This window comes from Plectrocnemia conspersa, unplaced genomic scaffold, assembly GCF_051122295.1.
Source record: "Plectrocnemia conspersa isolate PC_06_02 unplaced genomic scaffold, ASM5112229v1 ptg000008l, whole genome shotgun sequence".
Classification (NCBI taxonomy): domain Eukaryota; kingdom Metazoa; phylum Arthropoda; class Insecta; order Trichoptera; family Polycentropodidae; genus Plectrocnemia; species Plectrocnemia conspersa.
In genome coordinates this window covers 4,039,584-4,059,187 of record NW_028277172.1, presented here as the reverse complement: position 1 = coordinate 4,059,187, position 19,604 = coordinate 4,039,584, and the positions used below count along the sequence as shown (strand labels likewise).

General features: G+C 38.4%; 1 protein-coding gene and 1 long non-coding RNA gene across 5 annotated transcripts in view; both read right to left on the bottom strand.

Moving 5' to 3' along the window:
* Positions 1 to 1,106: 1,106 nt before the first annotated feature.
* Positions 1,107 to 2,643, bottom strand: LOC148232738 (uncharacterized). The gene is made up of 2 exons (XR_015810478.1): positions 2,467 to 2,643; positions 1,107 to 1,287 (listed from the first exon to the last, which is right to left on the bottom strand). It is a non-coding gene; the product is annotated as an uncharacterized LOC148232738 (long non-coding RNA).
* A 552-nt stretch (positions 2,644 to 3,195) lies between these two features.
* Positions 3,196 to 19,604, bottom strand: part of spen (spen family transcriptional repressor split ends) — an 80,365-nt gene continuing 63,956 nt past the window's right edge. For all 4 annotated transcript variants that reach the window (XM_088190520.1, XM_088190518.1, XM_088190522.1 and 1 more), the window contains 11 exons: positions 10,016 to 19,590; positions 9,314 to 9,947; positions 9,086 to 9,239; positions 8,935 to 9,002; positions 8,552 to 8,649; positions 8,375 to 8,493; positions 8,077 to 8,297; positions 7,850 to 8,008; positions 7,579 to 7,779; positions 6,290 to 6,448; positions 3,196 to 6,212 (listed from right to left, as the gene is read on the bottom strand). In XM_088190520.1, the coding sequence (XP_088046646.1) occupies positions 6,084 to 6,212; positions 6,290 to 6,448; positions 7,579 to 7,779; positions 7,850 to 8,008; positions 8,077 to 8,297; positions 8,375 to 8,493; positions 8,552 to 8,649; positions 8,935 to 9,002; positions 9,086 to 9,239; positions 9,314 to 9,947; positions 10,016 to 19,590 (11,517 nt within the window). In that variant the 3' untranslated portion in view covers positions 3,196 to 6,083. The remainder of the gene's footprint in view (positions 6,213 to 6,289; positions 6,449 to 7,578; positions 7,780 to 7,849; positions 8,009 to 8,076; positions 8,298 to 8,374; positions 8,494 to 8,551; positions 8,650 to 8,934; positions 9,003 to 9,085; positions 9,240 to 9,313; positions 9,948 to 10,015; positions 19,591 to 19,604) is intronic.

The window sequence follows — 19,604 nt, the reverse complement described above, 5'->3', positions numbered from 1 at the left end:
AACCAATTTTTGCCCCTTTGTACTATCGGTACTGCAATTCCTATACATTATGAACTAGATATTACAAAATAGGTCAAATAGTAGTCTTAAAAAAAATAGATTTACTAGTTATAAAAGTATGATTGTTAGATTGGAATCAAGTGAAGTATTGAAAATGAATGTTTCAGTCTCAGAGGAAAATAAGCGAAAGAAGAAGTGCAGTACGTCGCATTTCACAAATTGCTCCATAGTTTGTCTGCACTTCGACTTTTGTTTTAAAAATATGATAGCTATCATTACCGATACTATGCACTTTCGATATAAGAGTATTGGTCAAAGTATATTTAAACTGAATTTTGGTCAATAGGAGGGCGCAAAAACAAGCAAGAAGTCAAAAATTCACGTCAAAAGCAATAAAATCGTGTCGGCGCCGTTGCAGTGGGAACGCTCGGTAACGAGCGTTCCCACTGCGACGGTGACGGCACTATTTTATTGCTTTTGACGTGGATTTTTGACTTGTGAGAAGGGATAATTGTTTTTTACGCCCTCCAATTGATCAAAATAAAAAATGACCCGAATAAGATGTGGTAAAATAACAAAATAATAAATTAATCCTACTCAGAGAAACGACATAATAAATCTGAAGATTGATGAAAATATATAAATATAAAGATAATCATATGATCGCGAAAGAAATGAATACATTTAGAGTATAAAAGAGATTGTGAATTCACTACTTCAGTTCAATCAATTATTTACCATAATGAAACATTTTATGTAAAATTTGGAGAATCTAAATCAATATCTTTAAATAATATTCCCAACAACTTGTAAATTAAAAAAGGAACCAGTACTATTGAATTGGATGTAAATAAAATTAATAAAACATGGGAAATACTAGGAGCTAAATTACATTATTGAGTTAATAAAGCATTCTCCGAAGGAGATACCTGATACCTGATAATTAAAGATTGGTACTAGCATTATATCTATATCTTAAATAAATTATAGTGAAAAGGTTGAGGAAATAAGACCAATTAAGAAGTTGCCTTATATGTGAAAGGTGAAGGTAGAAGTATACATCAAACTTTGGCGATGGGAGGTGACGGATGGCAATTAGTTACAGATTGAGCCGCTGTTGTAGTATTTTTATTTAAGATTTGAAATTACATATTATTTATATAAATGAATGAGTGGATGGTGCTAGGGTTCCTCACCGGCCGTACGAACCCGCCGAGTCGCCAAAAGAAAGTGTATCCGTCACGCCAGTGCTACCAGAGTGCCGCCAAGTTTTGGCCATAATAAAACCTAAATAAATATACATATAAGTAGGCTCCTGACAAAACAATTAAAGGATTTTATTATATCACAAAACAGATTAATATTTTAAAAACATAAAACAAAAAGTTAAAATAAATTATGCTTATTCCAAAGAGAAAATAACATCTCACGGTGCAACTAAGTTCCATTGTTGTATATAATATATAATAATGATATAATTAATAATATAGAAAAATGTTAAATACATCTGTTTGCAGACGACATTTTAATTTATTGTATATGTGATAATGTTAAAGAAGTTGTAGATAAATTTAATAACGAATTGAGTATAATAGAAAGTTGGTTAAAAATAATGAACTTTAACTAAATGAGAATAAAACTAAGTATATGTTTATTAATTATAAAGATATATTAGATTATAATATAAAAATAGTTATAGATTACTCTATTTTAGAAATAGTTGATAATATAAAATATTTACGAGTAATTGTAGACAAAAAAAAATTTTAAGGGACAGTGTAATTACACAATCAATTTTTTTTGTAGAAAAATGGGTATATTAACTAGGCTGAGAAATAAAGTATAAATACAAAAAATCTACAATAGAATTATAATGCCTCACTTTAATTATTGTCTAAAAATATTATATACGCTTGAATTAAAAGATAAAACGATATTGCAAAAATCACAAAATAGGACAATGAGAGTAATTTTAAATAAAAATTGATTTACTAATTGTAGAAGAAAGATTTGAATGCTACTTCTTATTTTTATTTCTTAGATATTCAAGAAATATTGCGGGTTAATGTTTTTGTATTTATAAATAAGTTAGAAAATAATATGTTACCAGAGTTTTTAATAAGTATTTAATAATAAATAAAGATGTGCGTAGATGTTATACTAGAAATAGAGATAGTTTAAGAATAGTCGGGTATAAGAAAACAAGTACGGCCAGGGAATCATTGTACGGAGATGTAAATTGGTATAATAATATTCCTAGAACAATCCGCAAATATAAAAATGTAGCGAGTGTTCCGTTATAATGGAATAAGCACCTGCGAACATTAAGAAATAAATCTGGGCTCCCACAAAGGCTATTTTTATTTTAGGTTTATGTTTATATTATGTTTTATATGTGTGTTTCGGTTATATTTTTTAATGTATAAACAATTTGCTAAATAAATTAATAAGATAATAATAACTTACTACCAGATACTCTGCACTTGGGACACGCTAGAGTTCATCCAAACTAGCATCAGGCAGAGCTACGCCGATTATCGACCGAGACTTAGAAGACCGAGGAATCCGTCGTTTCACACTTCACGTCAACCTTAATCAAGCTACGAAATTCGATCTTTGGATATGACTGGATTCTGCGTAGTACTACGAACATAAGTAATTACACAAATTGTGTGGGATTTAAATCGGTTTGGATAAATGAATTCTTTAATATTTAAATAAGTAATTGCGCCTCTGAATCAATACCCCTGTCTTACCGAGAATAGTACAGTTAGAATTGCGCAACGAGCGATGCGGTGTAAAACCTATCTATATAGTTGCTCGTTTGACCCATTTCTACGAATGCACCAAAACGCGATGCCACTCAATTTTAATGTTAAATATATATAAATATACGATCATGGCCAACAATCGATCGATCTATGACGAACGTCAAGTGGATCGTCGGCCATTTGATCTTGCTAAATTGTCTTTGTATAAAATAAGCAATGGCCAACAATCAATAGATTACGACAAACGTCAAATAGATTTTTGCACATTATATCTTGTGTATGAAAAAAAAGCGCTCTGAAGCGAAAAGCCGTATTTATGAATTCGATCAATACTTACGCGCATGCGCCTTGCGACGCGAACTCAGCTGATCGAAGCGCATAACTTTGTGGCGACTTTGGGTTATGTAATGAATTAAAACGCAAGTTTAATTTTTTAGGTAATAATAATGTTTTAATAATAGTGGTAGGTAGTTACACACAGGGTAAACATACAATAGTATTTGCAATATATACAAAATATATACAGAAGTAGTTTTTATATCTAAAAGTTAAACCATGATCACATTTATCAGTTATAACGGTCCGTCGACCGCTACAAAACTAATATTAAAAAGTAGTTTTCGCAAAATGCGCAGCTCCACCGGCGTCCATGGAGCTGCACGATCCCGACGTCATAAATGTACAATGAACTGAAGGAAGCGACGCGGTGATTGTGGCGTCGATCGTTCCGTCGCTTAAATCGACAACAAAAGCAGCGCGTTGCTCCTCCGTAACAAAGAAATATACAAATAACGACAAAAATGTACTTCGTAAAACAATAGTGATTTATTTTACCTACGCTTGCGAACTATTGTGAGATAAACAAAAAATTCACATATATATATAATAATATAAAATAAAAACCTACAGCTCCTTTTCATTTAATATTTTCGAAATATTAATATAATCTTCTCGTATTAAATAGCTATTTACAATAAATGAAATATACGTAAATATATACGCATGATTTTATATTACACTGACTATAGAATTTGTGTTGTGTAGCTTCATTTTTTTTTAATGGACGAAGTGAAGATATATCGTTTATGATAATTATTACTTTTTTTGCTTACATTTTTATTATCTTATTCACTATATAATAATTTGTACTTTGCACACACAGTTGTGTTGTCTTCCTCTATACATTTTAAATTCATCAATATAATAAAACGTACAAATTTGAAACGCACAACGGCAACACTGATCACGGCATAATATACATAAAATTTACAATAGTCGCCGTCGATGCGTTTCCATCTCGTACGTTGTTAATAAATCACAAATTCTGATGTCAAAGTTACATTTGCAACGCGATCAATAATTTTTAAAGCAACCGAGACAAACGTAATCGTCAAAAATATGTATTGCGTCTATATAAATAAATAAAAAAAAATTCACTATAAAAGAAATATACAATATAAAAAATAATTCTGAAGTATCACAACTTATCGGATTAAAAATAAAGTCAAGCGTGTAAAACCAAACTTGGCTCTAATTTCAAAATAAGTTATTCATAATCATCCATTTGAGATAATACAATTTCAATTACGTCGAAATAAAAACACTTCTCCGACAATGCGAAGCAATACATATTTACAAGTTAAACGTTTGCAATTCAGATTTATCGAACCCCATTACTCGTCAACCACCTATTTTATATAGTAATAATAAAAAAAGACTTTTATATAAAAAAAAAAGAATATACCCTAAATAATCTTAGCATTCTAAGTTACTTGAGATCTTTCATTGTTACCGCAAGGTTAGGCGGACGACGGCCGGGACGTTAAATCTAATTAGTAGGCATGGACAAGTAGTGAAAGAACTGTCGTCCGCCTTTCCTCCAAAAATATTTCATAGGGTTAGTAATTTTTCATCAACTACGCAACAGTAAACGATTTTTTACCTTTCAATGTAATAATATAATCAATCAAATATATTAATAAACAATTATTTATTCTCTCCTTAATACTTAAGCCTACTATATGTTATGTTCTCTAAAAAGTAACTATTATTAACTCTGAATCACAGTTTATTTTCATAAATTAACTTAACGAGAATATTTTTTCTTTTTCATTTTTTTATTTTATTTTTACATTTACATAAGTTAAGTAGTTAAATGACCCTGCACTTTGAAATGAAGATGAAAATCATAACAATAACTCCTTTATAATCGATTTAGACTCTCCGCAGTCTAAACAATGATATAATATAGTGACACTGCATTGGACAAAACTAATTTATTAATACGCTAACATCTTTTTGAGATCAGAAACACTATTATTATTCGGAGATAATGCTAGTCGGAAAGAGGTGTCACAATAAATTAAAATCGGAAATACCACTAGGAAACCTCGGAATCTGCAATAATTATAATATAATTATTACACTTAAACATGCCGATAACTTAAAATCGATGATTGTCGCAGATTTTCATAATCTTCTAAAAAAAATATTAATCGTAATCTCAAAAGGCCTTGTCGATTATTTAACCAAAAAATCAATATAATCTCACCAATTGGCAAAAGTTACAAAATTTGATTTTTTTTACGACTTTTACCGATAAAATTGTACATACATTTATAACAAATGTAGAAAACCAATGCCCATATTTGCAATAAAATATTTTTTTTTGATAAAACTGTCCATTTGATAAAATTGTGAGAATTTTTCAAATTTGAAAAATTAACACAAATAAGTAGTTAATTGAGGTATTCAATGCATTTATATATATATAGTCTAGATTCCAATGCTTATTATTGCTTTTTTTAAAATGGTAAGATAATTTATCCGCGATAACAGTCCTTTCAAACGAATAACATCAATATAAATTATCTTATTAAAACTTGAGAATTCTCATGGAAGCCTTACGAAATCTTAGAACGTTTGTGCTTACAATTTTTAATACGTCAGATCCAACATGTCGAATGCGACATAATATATTTTTACATCATTACTCGATGAATTAACTAAGTCAATGTTAAACATTTCTTTTTTTCTATACCAGGCTACTATATCAAGATGAATTTTACAAATTCAAATTATACACATTTATATAATAATAAAATTAGACCTTCTTCAAATAAGACAAATCCAAAGAAATATAAAATTCAGAAAAAAAAGCTGAGTGAAAAACAAATTATAGCGCCTGCCCTATCGCAATAACTTATCGACTTAATCCTTCAGTAAATTTACATCATTTCGAAAATAAAATGATTCGTCCGCTCTCCGTCACCGTCGGTATCTTGTGTCTGTATAAACGGTCGCCGCAAATTTTTACACTGTGGCTATGACAATCAAAAGGTGCGCAATATCTGCGACACGGTGCAATAAATCAGGGGCGATCCTCTCGAGGTTTTCGTTGGCAAAGTCGCAAGATGGAAATATGTGAACAGTATATTGTGCCTAGGAAAAAATCAATCATCAATTAGTACAAAACTTAAAATAAATAACTGATTAATAAATATAAGCTGGATAAAAACCTGATGGTGTCCTGGTGTGGCAATGTTAACTATTCCAGCAGCTTGTTTACGTCGTAAGTAAGTGATAAATCCGCTAGTGAGATGCGTGGATTGTTGTAATACATCCAAATGGTCGCGACCGCAGGGAAGCGCCAGCAGCATACAGTGCTCATTCTCCATCTGATAATAAAATTAATTTTAAGTATTTTTTACAATACTAAAAGCATCTTTATATATAAACTGATTTTGACTATCATTAGTATTAATAGCAGTGGCGTAGCTAGGGTTTGTGCCGCCCAGGGCGATCCTCAAAATTGCCCCCCCCCCCCATACATTTTTTGCAGGGTATATACATAAAATCAGCATTTATTAAAATAATAAATTGGTTATTATTAAGCTTTTGTTATTCGTGGATTTATATATGTTTTAGTGCATTCAGGGTTAAGAACCACACTAGACGATCCCATCGCGAATATGCCACCCCCAAGCAAGTGCCGCCCGTCCCCTCTGCCCCCCCCCCCCCCCCATAGATACGTCACTGATTAATAGATGTCGATAAAAATATCACTTATTGCAGTATTGCTTTAGCATATAATTACACGATAACTTAATGGTTTTTATAAAATTTCAATCAAAATTTTCTGCAAACAAATATATAATAATTCTGGGAGGAGTATTTTAGGATAGATTTTTTTTTAATTCAGAATTTTATTACATTTTTGCTTTAACAAAATACACTTTAATGTTTGATTATAATATTTTATATATCAGTGAGCATCACATCTTCCACTTTTTATCCAAAGATACAGACTCTAGGAGTGATATATTACATATATATATTTTTAAAAATTTATTTTGTGCGAAATGGGCCGAAATATTAATTTTTATAGCCATATAGGTAAAATTTTAAACGACTCCACAGTTATAATCTAATAATCTAAATAAAATAATGCACTATAAAAACCTACACAGGTCGGTAAAAATGAATTACAGCAATAGAATATTTAGTAGCTTGTTATTTTGTACGCATTTAAAAATTGTTTCAAATGTGGCAACCATTTGTAGCGCCAAACTGCTTCCTATGACTAGATAAGAACTGCCTTCCAAGAAAGATACTTGCTGATTGAAATTTCGTTACTTTCCTCTACCAGATGCCAGAGATAACAGTAATTCGAGCAATAGTTGATTTATTTATATTTATTTATAAAAAAAAATATAGTAATTTTACAGAAAAAAGACTAACTAGTACCAAAACCATAGTTCTCAACGGACTATAAAATTTTGATTATTAATATATTGTTTTTATATACCTGCATCTTTCTAGCTACAGCTTCTAGTTGTACTGGTTCTAAACGCATACGTTGAGCGATGCGCAGTGGTGCAGTTGATCCGTCGCTGTTGCAAGGAAGAGTCTTTCCGGCTACAATGGGATTTCCGTGCACAAAGTGCATTTGAACCGCTGCAGCGTCATTTTTTAGTGCTAGCAATCCTTGCCACATGACGGGGTACCGCTGAAAAATGAACAGAATAAACAGATCGCTCTTACATAATGTTACATAATAAATGTGAAACTGAACTCACTCTTAATAACATCATGAGGGAATCAGCCTCGCGAGGCGCGTGAGACGCATGAGGCGGTCCCGGTTGAATCTGGCTTTGTCCTGCACCGCCTTGAGTCGGTGCACAGCCTCTTGATGGTCCTCGTTCTTCGCCAACCGTCCCGCCGACGTTAACACCCATCTACGATTTAAACATAATTAGTAAAAAAAATCACGATTAAGGTATTTGTATGAGACGAAAATAATTACCCCTGGTCCTTGCGTGATGGACATCTTAGGCATGGCTGGTGCCTCAGATAGAATGCGATGATGGTTGGTGGGAGGGTGATGAACGCGCGGAACGTGAGCTGGTGGTGGTGCTGGCGAATCATAATATCGACCTCCATTCGGCGGTTCGGCAGATGTGCCATCGATGTAAACGCGCGAAGAAGGTCGGCTCATCGGATATACTTGGGTTACTTGAGGTGAATCTATAAATTTAATGTATATGTATAACGCAATCGACTCACACTGATGTATCATAATAATAATTGTGATTTTTTTATACCTGTACTCCTATCGTTCAATGATGGTGAGTGAGCTGGATGGGGTACGCGAGCGCACGGCGGTCGTCTCAACTCTAAAGGTGGACTGGGAGCTTCTGAACCTTCAGCTCCGTGCGGAGATCTAGTCAAAAATAATATTATAGATCATGTTTATAAATATAAAGAATTGTAAATCTTACCTTGCTACATAGGGTGATGGAGTAGCTCTCACTTCTTGGTGTGATCTATAATACGGTTGATAATGCTGATGTGCAAATTGTGGATATACACCGTCACCCTGCAAAAAGATTGAAATGTCATCATTATTATATTTAAATAAACTCATTAATTTTAAAATAACATTATAGATTTAAAAAATATTTTTCTTGAATAAAAACACTGGCAAACGAAGAAATTAACACAAGCAGTACCGGTGTTATAGGTGATGTTTGTTGATGAGCTGGTGGTGGACTTCTAGATCCCAACATATCGCCATGCTGCGTCCATTTGACAATTTTACACGTCGATTATATTTTTGCAATACACAACTTTTAATTATTAATAAAAAAAAAATTCCACCCACCATTGGTACTTGCGCTTGAGGACTTATCGATGGAACTGCCGTAAGACTTATACGAGAACTGCTTGCACCTAAAAAATATACAAAGATCAGATTAAATCTTTATAATATATTCAATGTGAAATGAAACAGTCACTTTGAATTAATAATTTACCTGTAATGACTGGTTGAGGTCCGACAAATGCCAAATGCTTAGCCATGAGTAACGGTGGACTAGCGTGTTGCGCTCCTCTCGGTAGACTCGGTCCCAAGGGCCCCGGACCGAGTGCTCCGGGACCGGGAGCTTGACCAATTTGTAACACCGGAACCTATAATTGTACATAAAAATTAATCTCCCAAATGTTAAAAAACAGATAATTAAATACGGAATAACCGTTATTACTGTTTTTTGAGGAGGATGTGCGATCTGCGGCTGCATAGGATGAGGCTTGAGCTGTTGTCCAATTTGCAATTTAACCGTTACATTCTGCTGCACGTGTGGCGATAGCGGGCCGGAGATTTTACTTAGAGGTGTGTTTCCGAGCGGCAGTTGGATCGGTCCCTTATTGGAAGTCTGAACGCTTTGTTGGGATATTATGGTTTTTCCGGCAATGTTTACAGGCTGAATCTTTGATACAACTGTCGGTACTGGAGCAATGTGTCCTTTCGTCAATACGGACGGCTGAACGTTCGATACGGGCGCCTTAGTTATTATGGTACCCGAAGATGGTATATTATGCGCCGAAGAAACAATTATAGTCGTCGAATGAGCAACGATCGGTGGTAAAGTTGTCGGTGTTTGTACAACAGAAGGATTCGTCGCTATTATTTTGACTTCGGGATTTTGCGATATAGTCGTTTGAATTCTAGATGTATTTATCTGTATGATGGGAGTTAGCGATTTCACTACGGATGAAACCAACACGGTTTCCGGCGGAGTAGTCGTGATGGGCGTTACGGTACTCGTAATGCAGGATACCGGTTGACCTGTACTCGCTGGTTGCGGTTGTGACACAATCTTGGACTCTGCAGCACTCCTGCAATTGTATAAATAAATTAAGCTTAATCTTTTAAACAAAAAAACACTATTAAAATTCATTCTTACCTTGTAATCAATACAGGATGTCCGTGAGATGTTACAATGGTCGAATCGATCCGTTTTCCTGCAGGTACTGGTACAAAATGTCCTTCATCGTTTGGTCTCATATAAACTAATTCTCCAGTCGCCGGATCGAGCATCAGTTCTTCGGAAGTCTTCAAATTACTATCCATCTTTTTAGTCAAATTGGAGGCGATCGCCGCACTGATGGTGCTAACGATTACAGGTTTGTTTAAGTTAATAACGGCAGCTTCAATAGGTGGAGTGGGTTTTAAATTTTGCACTACTGGTAGATCTATGGGAGTATTCGGTTTATCTTCACTAATGATTACTTCCGGTTTCACTATTAGCTTTTCGACTACTTCTGTGTTTATTTTAACAATCGGTTTTATAACTGCGTTGATATTCGGTTCTGTATTCACAGAATCGACGGATTCTTTAGTATCCATCTTTACGATGCTCTCTTTGGTTTCTGGTAATTTTTTATCGACTTCAACTTCTGTGTTGTCTTTCTTGATAACTTTTTCGTCACTGCTGTCCACGGATGTTTCGGAGGGCCTGCGATCTTTAGTCTTCCTCACGGCCCTGGGAGACTTTCTAACATCCGTATTTGACTTCTCGGTGACTGCTAATTTGGCAACGTTCTGTCTGGCAGATCGTCTAACGGGAGTCGTATCTTTACCAGTAACCGCGTTTCTATTTAGTAATGCATTTTTAACTACATCTTCGATTACATCGTCTACGGTGTTTCTAGTGACGTCCTTCTCCTGCAGTCGCCTCGATTTTCTGGTATTAGTAGGCGGCGAGACAAAATCGTCTGCTTTTTCGTCTTTGACGACCGGTTGACTCGGCGACGCTGGTAATGTCGGTTTGATCGGCACCGGTTCTTTCGTTGGTAAAACCAGCAGTCCTGACAACGGGCCACTCGACAGATGAGAAACGTTATTCACTAATGGACTCTTGATGGTTAAGATTAATCTGGGACGCTGTTCTCCCTTTTGAGGCGAATTATCCATATCGTCGCCGGAATCTTCATGGAAATCGTACACGTCACCCGGTTCGTTAGTTCCGGTCGGCGGCGGTGATTTACATTTCTTATCCATTCTTCCTTTTCCACGACCGCGTTTCGCCAGCGCTACAATAGGCGCTTTAGGTTTATTACCTTGCCTGGTTTGAACTCTCTCGGTGATGCGATCTTGGGTTTTGCGGCCTCGTGAGCGACCGCCGCCGCGTTTAGCGTTAACCTTCAGACTGATTTTATTTAGGACGTCTTCAGTATTATCACACGAATTAGTATCGTTCAATTCTATAGGACTGTCGTTCTTTTCGTGTCTATCTTCATTGCTCACAGGAGTATCTGGCGTCCATGAAATTTTCGAAGAATTGACTATTTCATCGTCGTCTTTGATATCGCAGAGCGCATCTACCTTTTTGATCACAGAATCGATGTTGATGTCTTTCGCCGACCAGCTATCAATATCTTCCTTAACATCGATTTCCTCTTTAGAATCTTCATTTTCTGGTTCTTTTATAATATCGGTTATGAGAATCTTGATATCTTCATCGGGCGTTACCGCTTCGACCTTGGTGGTTTCGGTCGGAACGTGTACTACATCGCTGTTTGGTCCTGCAACAACTGGTCTTTCGATCTTAGTCACTATCGAAGTTTGCTTCAGCAACTCTTCAAAGTCTGTTTCACACTTCGGTTTATCACTGCTGCTAGTATCGGACGATTCAAATGCAGAATCACCAGAATCGTCTTTTTCAATTTTAGATGTGATGGTTTCGACAGAACAGTTGTCATTTTCGATCGTATTAACCAACAGCGGAGAAACGGTGGGCACGATTTGTAAGGCGATCGGTTTCTCGATTATGTTTAAAACCGTCGGTTTTGCAATTGAAATAATGGTGGAATTCACAGGGTTCTTTGATAAAGGAGCAAGATAGCCGGTCGCTGTGGTGTCTTTTCTGTAGTCGACCTGAACGATGTTCCCCACTATCGCCGGAGTTACAAAACGCTGAGTTTGAGACAACGCATTTGGAACTGGAGACGTCTGTTTCGCAGGATTCGGCATATCAATGACGGACTGTTTGGGTACAGTTTGAATCACTGGACCTCCAGTGTTAATGTGAATTTGCTGCATTGTATTGAAGTTGTGATTGTTGTTTATTACCGTAGGTTTGACATCAGGACCGTTCAGCAACGGAGTAGCTTCAATCAATTTTTCGGTTATCACAGTCTTGGTGAGAATATGCGATGGCATCAGTATCGGAGACGATTGAAGATTCTGATTGGAAGTTACGCTCGTGATTCTATTTTGCATTATAATTGTAGAGCTTTGAGTATTACAGACTGCAGCCGTAGAAATTATTAACTTTGGATTGGTTATCATAACCTCTGGATTTATTTTAATTTCCGGTTTATGTACTTCGGCGTTTGATACAAGTTTTGGAGTTTGAATAATAGTCGAGTTGCCTCCGGAGACTACTACTTTTGTTTGTGGAATGTTCAAGCTATTAGCGATCAACGGTTTAGAAATGGGCGCTAATAGCGGTGTTAAAGGTAGTCGGTTTAATTGTACAGTAGAATTTTGATTCTGTATTACCACCGTGCTATGCTGAGTGGGAGAGAGCATGGAGCGATTTTGTTGATTTCCCGGTAAATGCGACGTTAGTATCGGACTCAGAGGCGGTTGTTGCATTCTCATGACTGTAATTTGACTAGGCGATCTTTGCTGTACGACTGACGAAGACGTTAACCCTGGCGGCGAATGAAGGGTCGGAGGACCGGTCGTTAAAATTGTCATATTTGTAACTTTTGACTGTATTTCTATATGCGATTTTGGCGAATTCAATCTTATATCGCCAGAGGCTGTTCTCGGTGAAAGTACGATGTTCGGTTGTCTCTGATAAATCACATGCTGTTCAGGAATTTTGATTGTGGGAGGCTGCGTATTGAAGACTGTCGTAGGTCTTGGCGCCTGATTGATAACTTGATACGTTCCGGGCACTTTAGACGCAGTAGCCAAAATGGGTCTACACTGACCGCCCACATTTATAGGCTTTAGATGAAGTATAGAAGTAGTAATATGCAGAGGTTTCTCATCTCTCGCATTTATTAGTGGTTTTGCACTGATCATTAAAGGTTGTTCGTTCGGTTTGTGAGCGCTGAGGGACCAGCCCTTCGAAATGACGGTAGGTGGAGCTGTGTTAACTTCGAGGGTGTCGATTATCTTGGGTGGTATTATTTTGACAATTTCATCCGGCACTGTTTTGTTATCTATTATCTTCGTTGATGGTAAATCTTCAGCAATTAATTTAGGTAAAACTGTCGGTATAATGCGTTCTTCGACTATTGTTTCAGATTCGATTGGCAATTTATTTTCTTCGGTATTTGCGGGAGTTTCGCGGGGAACAATAGTCGTAATTTCAGCTTCGGGTTGAGGTTCAGGTATTTCTTCGACTTTGCGCGGTTCTACTTTAGCATCGTCTCCTCCGTCGTCGGTGTCGGTGTCGATTTGCAAATCGTTTTCGGACAGAGGCGTCTCCGGTTTCATTTCTAGTTCGGTCACTACATTGAGACTTTGCACAGCTTGACGCATTTCTTCAGCTTCTTCGTCGGGAATGGTGGTGACATTATCGACTTCAGGTTGAACGGTCTCAATACTAGATTCGTGATTTTGTGTCGGTTCATTATAGCAATCGTCGAAGACGGCGTCTCTACTTCCGAAGCTTTCGCCGAGAAGAGCCGCTACGGCGTCTTCCGTCTCCTCTTGAGAAATTATAGCTCTTTGTTTTTCCTCAATCTTCTCGGCCGCTTTCGGAATCTCGTTGCATATTAAAGTTGACTTCGGTTCTACGACTTCAATAATAGGAGTATCGAAATCGGATATGCTCTTAACGGCGTTTTCGCTGATCGTATCGTCAATTTCGCCACCGAACCCGGGAATAAATTTATCGGACAATCTCCTCACTTCCGGCTTATTTATAATGGTGGACGTTGGCGACGAAATAATTTCAACCGACGGAGACCCCTCAGGCGATTCTGGCTGCTTAGGTGCCAAAGGTGGACTATCAGTCAGTCTCGGCAAACTGGGAGACGGTAACGGAGGTTTACACTCGACAACGGGCAGCGCTTCGATTTTAACATCGTCTTCATCATCGTCGCACGGAATAATATAATCAGGTTTGAATATTTCGGCATGTTTAATCTCATTATTTTCTACGCTTTTTTCGCGATGATGATGATGATGGTGATATTCTTTTCGATTTAATTTTTCCTCTTTGCTCCTCTTTTTCTTCTTCTTCTTTTCTTTTATTTCTTTATTCAAAGGATTGATAATTTTATGAGCTGCAGTAATGAGAGACGATTCTATGCTGTCATCGCCGTCGGTGAATCTGAATATATCAGGTTCGACTGACGTGTTGAGAGACGACGATAAATCAGACTTGTCTAAAACTTTCTTTGCATCGGTTTGATTGTCGGCGCATAGACTGGCTTCGATAGCCTTTCCGGCGGCGTCGATGTCTAGACTGTTTTCGTCATCTTTAATCGCCAACTTTTTCTCCTTCCTTTTCTTATCTTTTTTCCTCTTTAATTCTTCTTTATATTTCTCCTTTAGTGTCATATCGGCGTTAATAGAATTTTTAGAATACAAATCGTAATCGTCAACTTCAACTTTCGAACTATAAAAATGATTATTTTTCTCTTTGATGTTAAACAGATCTAATAATGGCGGACCGATTTTCACTTCCTCTTTACATTTTCCATAGTTAGAATCGAATATATTTTTATCTGAATGAACTTTCTCGTCGCACTCGTCGGAGAGGGACCCGAAAATGTCTTGCATGATTTCGAAACTCTTCATATTATTGACGGTATCCGATCTGCCTTCCACCGTAGGTTCCAAAACGCGTTTTAATTTTTTCGAGTCTTTTATTAAACTAATATCTTCAAACTTTATTCTGTCGCGTTTTTTATCCTTTTTATTAACATGCTTTCTTTTAATCGGGTTATTTTTAATATCTACGTTTTCATTGAGAGACTTATCGAATTCGCCGTTTATTTCGTCGTCCGATGGATATACTTTTGGTCGTTTTTGTTTCTTTTTATGTTTTTTGCGAACTTCAAAGCTACTTTTAGACTTTGCCGAATCGGATATGACCACTTCTTCGGAATAAGTATCGTATTCAAAGTCAGAATATTGAGAGTTATATCTGTACATGTTTTCGGATTTAATGTAATGTTCGCTTTTAATGAACGGATTATCAGGGTCTACTATAGGTTTTTTATCATCGATTAAGGTCTTCAATGCGATGTTATTATCGTAATAGTGATTCTTGTTAAGAGATGACTTATCGTCGAACATGTTATTTATGCGCTCAACTTTATCGTCGTGCGACTCTTCCATCGGTAATGGTTTAATGCGTTTCTTAGAATCGCTGTCGAGCATATCGGCATCGGGATACATTTCTATTTTAACAAGAGCCCTCTTGGCGGCTTCGTCTTCGGACGTATCGGACATGATTCGTGATCGAGAATTTTTTCTGGAAATATTTTTGTTTTTCGCATCGTCAGTACTGTCACCGTCGCACAGATCGTTGATCGTTTTCTGCATTTTGTATTTTTCCATATCGTTTTCGGAATCGGAGCTGATGTTTTCTTTATGACGTCTGCGAAATTCGTCTTCCGAAGAACTCGCAATGAGGGATTTGGACGAGGACTTTTTATGTTCTCGATCCGAATCGCTGTCTTCGTCCCAGCTGTTCGAACGTTTCTTTTCTTCTCTTTTGGCGCGACTTTGCTTCAACTGACTGAATTTGGCCTTTATCTTCTCTTGTCTCTTTTCTTCTTCTTGTTTTTGCATATTTTTACAGGAACGAGCCTTGACCTTATCGTACATAGAAATATAAGTGGGTCCGTCGTCGACGATATCAAATATGGAATGTTTCTTAGGTTCGTCCGAGTCCGACGTATCCGTACTGTTTGTCATCTTTCTACATTTCTTTCTGATGTTTTCGGATTTGATTCCGGTCAGGTCTTCTCTGCTCTTCCTGTCTGTCGATATTCTTTTTTCTTTTATTTCTTTCTTTCGTTCTTCGGTGACTTTAATTTTCTTATCATCTTGCTGGTGCTGCTGTTGCGTGACGACGTTCTGGTGTAATTGCAACTGCTGTATTTGTTGGAGCTGCTGAAGACGCTTCTTTTCCCTGAATTCTCTCTTGAGTGCAGACTGTTTTTCATCTTCTAAGCTCGAGCGTAACTCTAACTGCTCCAAGAATTCTTTATCGGAAGTTAGATCCCTCTCTCTGGAGTTTTCGGAAAATTCTAATTTAACATCTACGTCGGTCTCTTTGATTCTCTTAGTTTTGAATTTATCATTGAATTTGTTGCGACAGTTTTCTTTGAAATCTTTAGAGTCATAGTCGATCTTGTGGTCGACGTCGTTGTATTTATCAGAGTTCTCCTTGTTGTTAGTGATTTCGTTCGATTCTCTATCTTTTTCTTTATAATCTTTATTTTTGTTTCTGTCAGAGTTGTGTTCGAAATCTATTTTTATCTTTTTGTCTTCTTTCATTTTTTCTTCCGAGTGTTTTGATAAGTTATTTTTGATAGATTTTGAATGTCTATTTTTATCGGATTGTTTGCCTCCGGAATCTCTGGAATCTCGTCTTTCTGGAGCTTTTTTCTCTAAAGATAACTTTGGTTTTTTACATTCTTCGTGTTCGAAACTGTCTTGCGAGCTGACCCTCCTCTTTATGCCGACGCCTGCGGGTAGACTGCAGCTAGAGTTGAGTCTTTCCTTACGCTTTAAATCGTGATTTCGATGTTCGTTTTGAGAATCAAAAGAGTAATGTCTCTGCTTATCGTCGACGCTCAACCTCTTGTCTTTTGTAGGAACGTCGACAGAATGCGACTTGGAATCGATGTCGAAGCACTTATCTTTTTTGTCGTGGCGTACGTCCGGTTCGGATTTAATCGAACTTTTCGGAGAAAATTCTTTATCGTGATGGCGAATTTTATGATTATCAGTTTTGTTAGATTTACTAGAATATCGAAAGTCATCTTTTACTTCGGAATTATTGTCTTGATCCTTAGATTTATTCGAGTCGTGCGAATTACGAGAAGCCGCAGAATCGCTAGAATCCTTACGAACGATCTCCCTGATTGATTCTTCTCTCGATGTTTTCCTGCCGTTATCTTTATGCTTGTTGTTTTCGTAAATTTTATTAATGAAGTCTTTCTTTTCGCACTTGTCGATATGATTTTCTTTTTTGTGCATGTCTTTATGTCGATGACGTCCGTCATTCGAATGCTCTTCTTTTTCTTTTCGCTTTTCTTTCACGACGGAATCTTCGGGAATTTCTCGTTCTTCTTTCTTTTTAAGGTCTTTCTCCTTTTCTTTTCGTTTTTCGTATTTATCAGTCTTTGAGTCTACGGGTCTGTCGACTCTCTCGTGTCTTTCTCGATCGCATCTCTCTCTGTCGATTCTTTCGGATTCCCTTCGATCCGATTTCTCTCTTTCTAGCCTCTCCCTTTGAGCGCGATCTTTTTCGATTTTCTCCTTTTCTCTTCGTTCTTTTTCCGTCTTCTCCTTCTCCCGCTTTTCTCTTTCGAGTTTTTCTTTCTCCCTCCTCTCTTTCTCTACGAGCTCTCTTTCAATGCGCTCTTTCTCCACTTGTTCTAATTTATCTTTCTCCCTTCTGTCTTTGTCTAAGCGGTCTCTTTCAATTTTTTCTTTTTCCTTTCGCTCCTTTTCGATTCTATCCTTCTCGTTCTTTTCTCTCTCCAGTTGCTCTTGATCTCGCCTCTCGCAGTCCAATCGCTCCTTGCCGGAATCTATCGTTCTATCCGTTCGCTCGGGCGCAGCTGCGTCGTTTTCTAAGTTTTCACTGGAAATTCGCTCGGATAGATCGTCGAGAGACTCGAACTTTTCCTTGTCCTCGTCCCTCTTCTTTCTATCGTCACCCTTCTTGCTGTCCTTTTCGCTAAAAATCCTAGATAGTTTCTCTTCCTTGTGCAGCTTTCTCTTTTCGCTGATTTCTAAAACTTTTTCAGAGATGGTCAACTTTTTGAGTTCGACTTTGGAGGAGTCCCTCATTCTACTATCGCAGTCGTTGAAAGCATTCACGGAAATTTTATCGGACGTTCTTTTATCGCTATGAGGTTTTTCACTAACTTTTTGTTTTAAACTTTGGTCTCTATTTTCCTTAACGTTTAATTCACTATCACTTTTGACGGATTCGACGCTAATCCGTTCGTTTTTTCTCCTATCTAAATTATCACTATTTACAACGCCGCACTTAGTTTTGACGTCGCCCTCCTCGATTGCGTCGAGGTCGTCGTCGCCGGGCGCACTAGGGTCTGCGTAAGCGGGAGATTTACGCTCGCTGACTTTGAACGTTTTGGATTCGCACTTTAACGGAACACTTCTGGACGCGGCGACGACGGCAGTCTTGGACCGACCGATCGCACCGAGGGCGACGGACGCCGGCGCAGACGCAACTTCACAACTAAAACTAAGACTCACTGGCACACGATCGACACAACTAGATATATTGCGTGGAATGTTAACAGAATCAATATGATTTACAATAACTCTCTCGGAAAAGAGTCCTTTGACGGATTCGTCGGAACACTCGCTGGATCCCGAAGACGAGGAAAGCGACGAAGCGACGCCGTCCAGCGCCGGCGTCGTCGAGAGCGGCGGATGAGACGGGAAAGGGTACTGCAGTCCCTTTGCGGGCGGAGCCGCGTTAGTCGACGGAAGTGCGGGCGCAGGCGGGACGACGACGGCTTTGATTGCAGTGCACACGCTGGGAGAGCCCGCGAACGGGGACCTTCCCGCCGACTGAGGCGAGTTGAGCGGCGACGGACTGATGCGGCTCGCAGACGGACTAGGAAACGCGCAGATCGACGGCGCCGCCGCTACGGTCGACGGCGTAGCGGTGGTTCTCGTCGGCGCCTCGTATTTGTCGCCGATGCTCTCCAACCTCTTCAGATCTTCGTCGAACACGGAGCGCTTGGCCAGCACTGAACGCATCACCTCGGACGGCTGCACTTCGGCGACGTCCAAGTCCAGAAGGTGGTGTCGGACTCTGGTGCGCTCCTGGCCGTCCCCGAGTGCAGCTCGCGACCCCGACCACTTTTCGTAGCGTTCGTCCAAGCTCCGTATTCTCTCGTCGAGCGAAGGTTCGGCCGGAGAAGGAGACGAACCGCCGGAGGACGCCGGACTGGGCGCCCTCTGCGGGGACGCAGGCGGAGGGGGCCCCGAAGGCGGATGCTGAGGCGAGACGAGCGCGACGCGTGGTAGGACTTGGGCTGCGAACCTCGGCAACGGCAAGCACATCGGTACCGACCGCCGAGGAAGCGGAATCAGGCGCCTAGGCTCCGTCGGAGGAGGACTGTCGGGCCTCTCGTCATGAAGAGGCGTCCCCGGCCGGGACGCGGGGCTCGGGGTGTGCCATCGATGTCGCGAAGCTTCGCTCCCCCGTCTCCTCTTGATGCACGGAGAAGCGTCTCGATGATGTCGGTTTCCTGTCTCCGCCGAGGATCTTCTACCCAGAGAAGCTCGGTCGGTCTGCAAAATTGAAA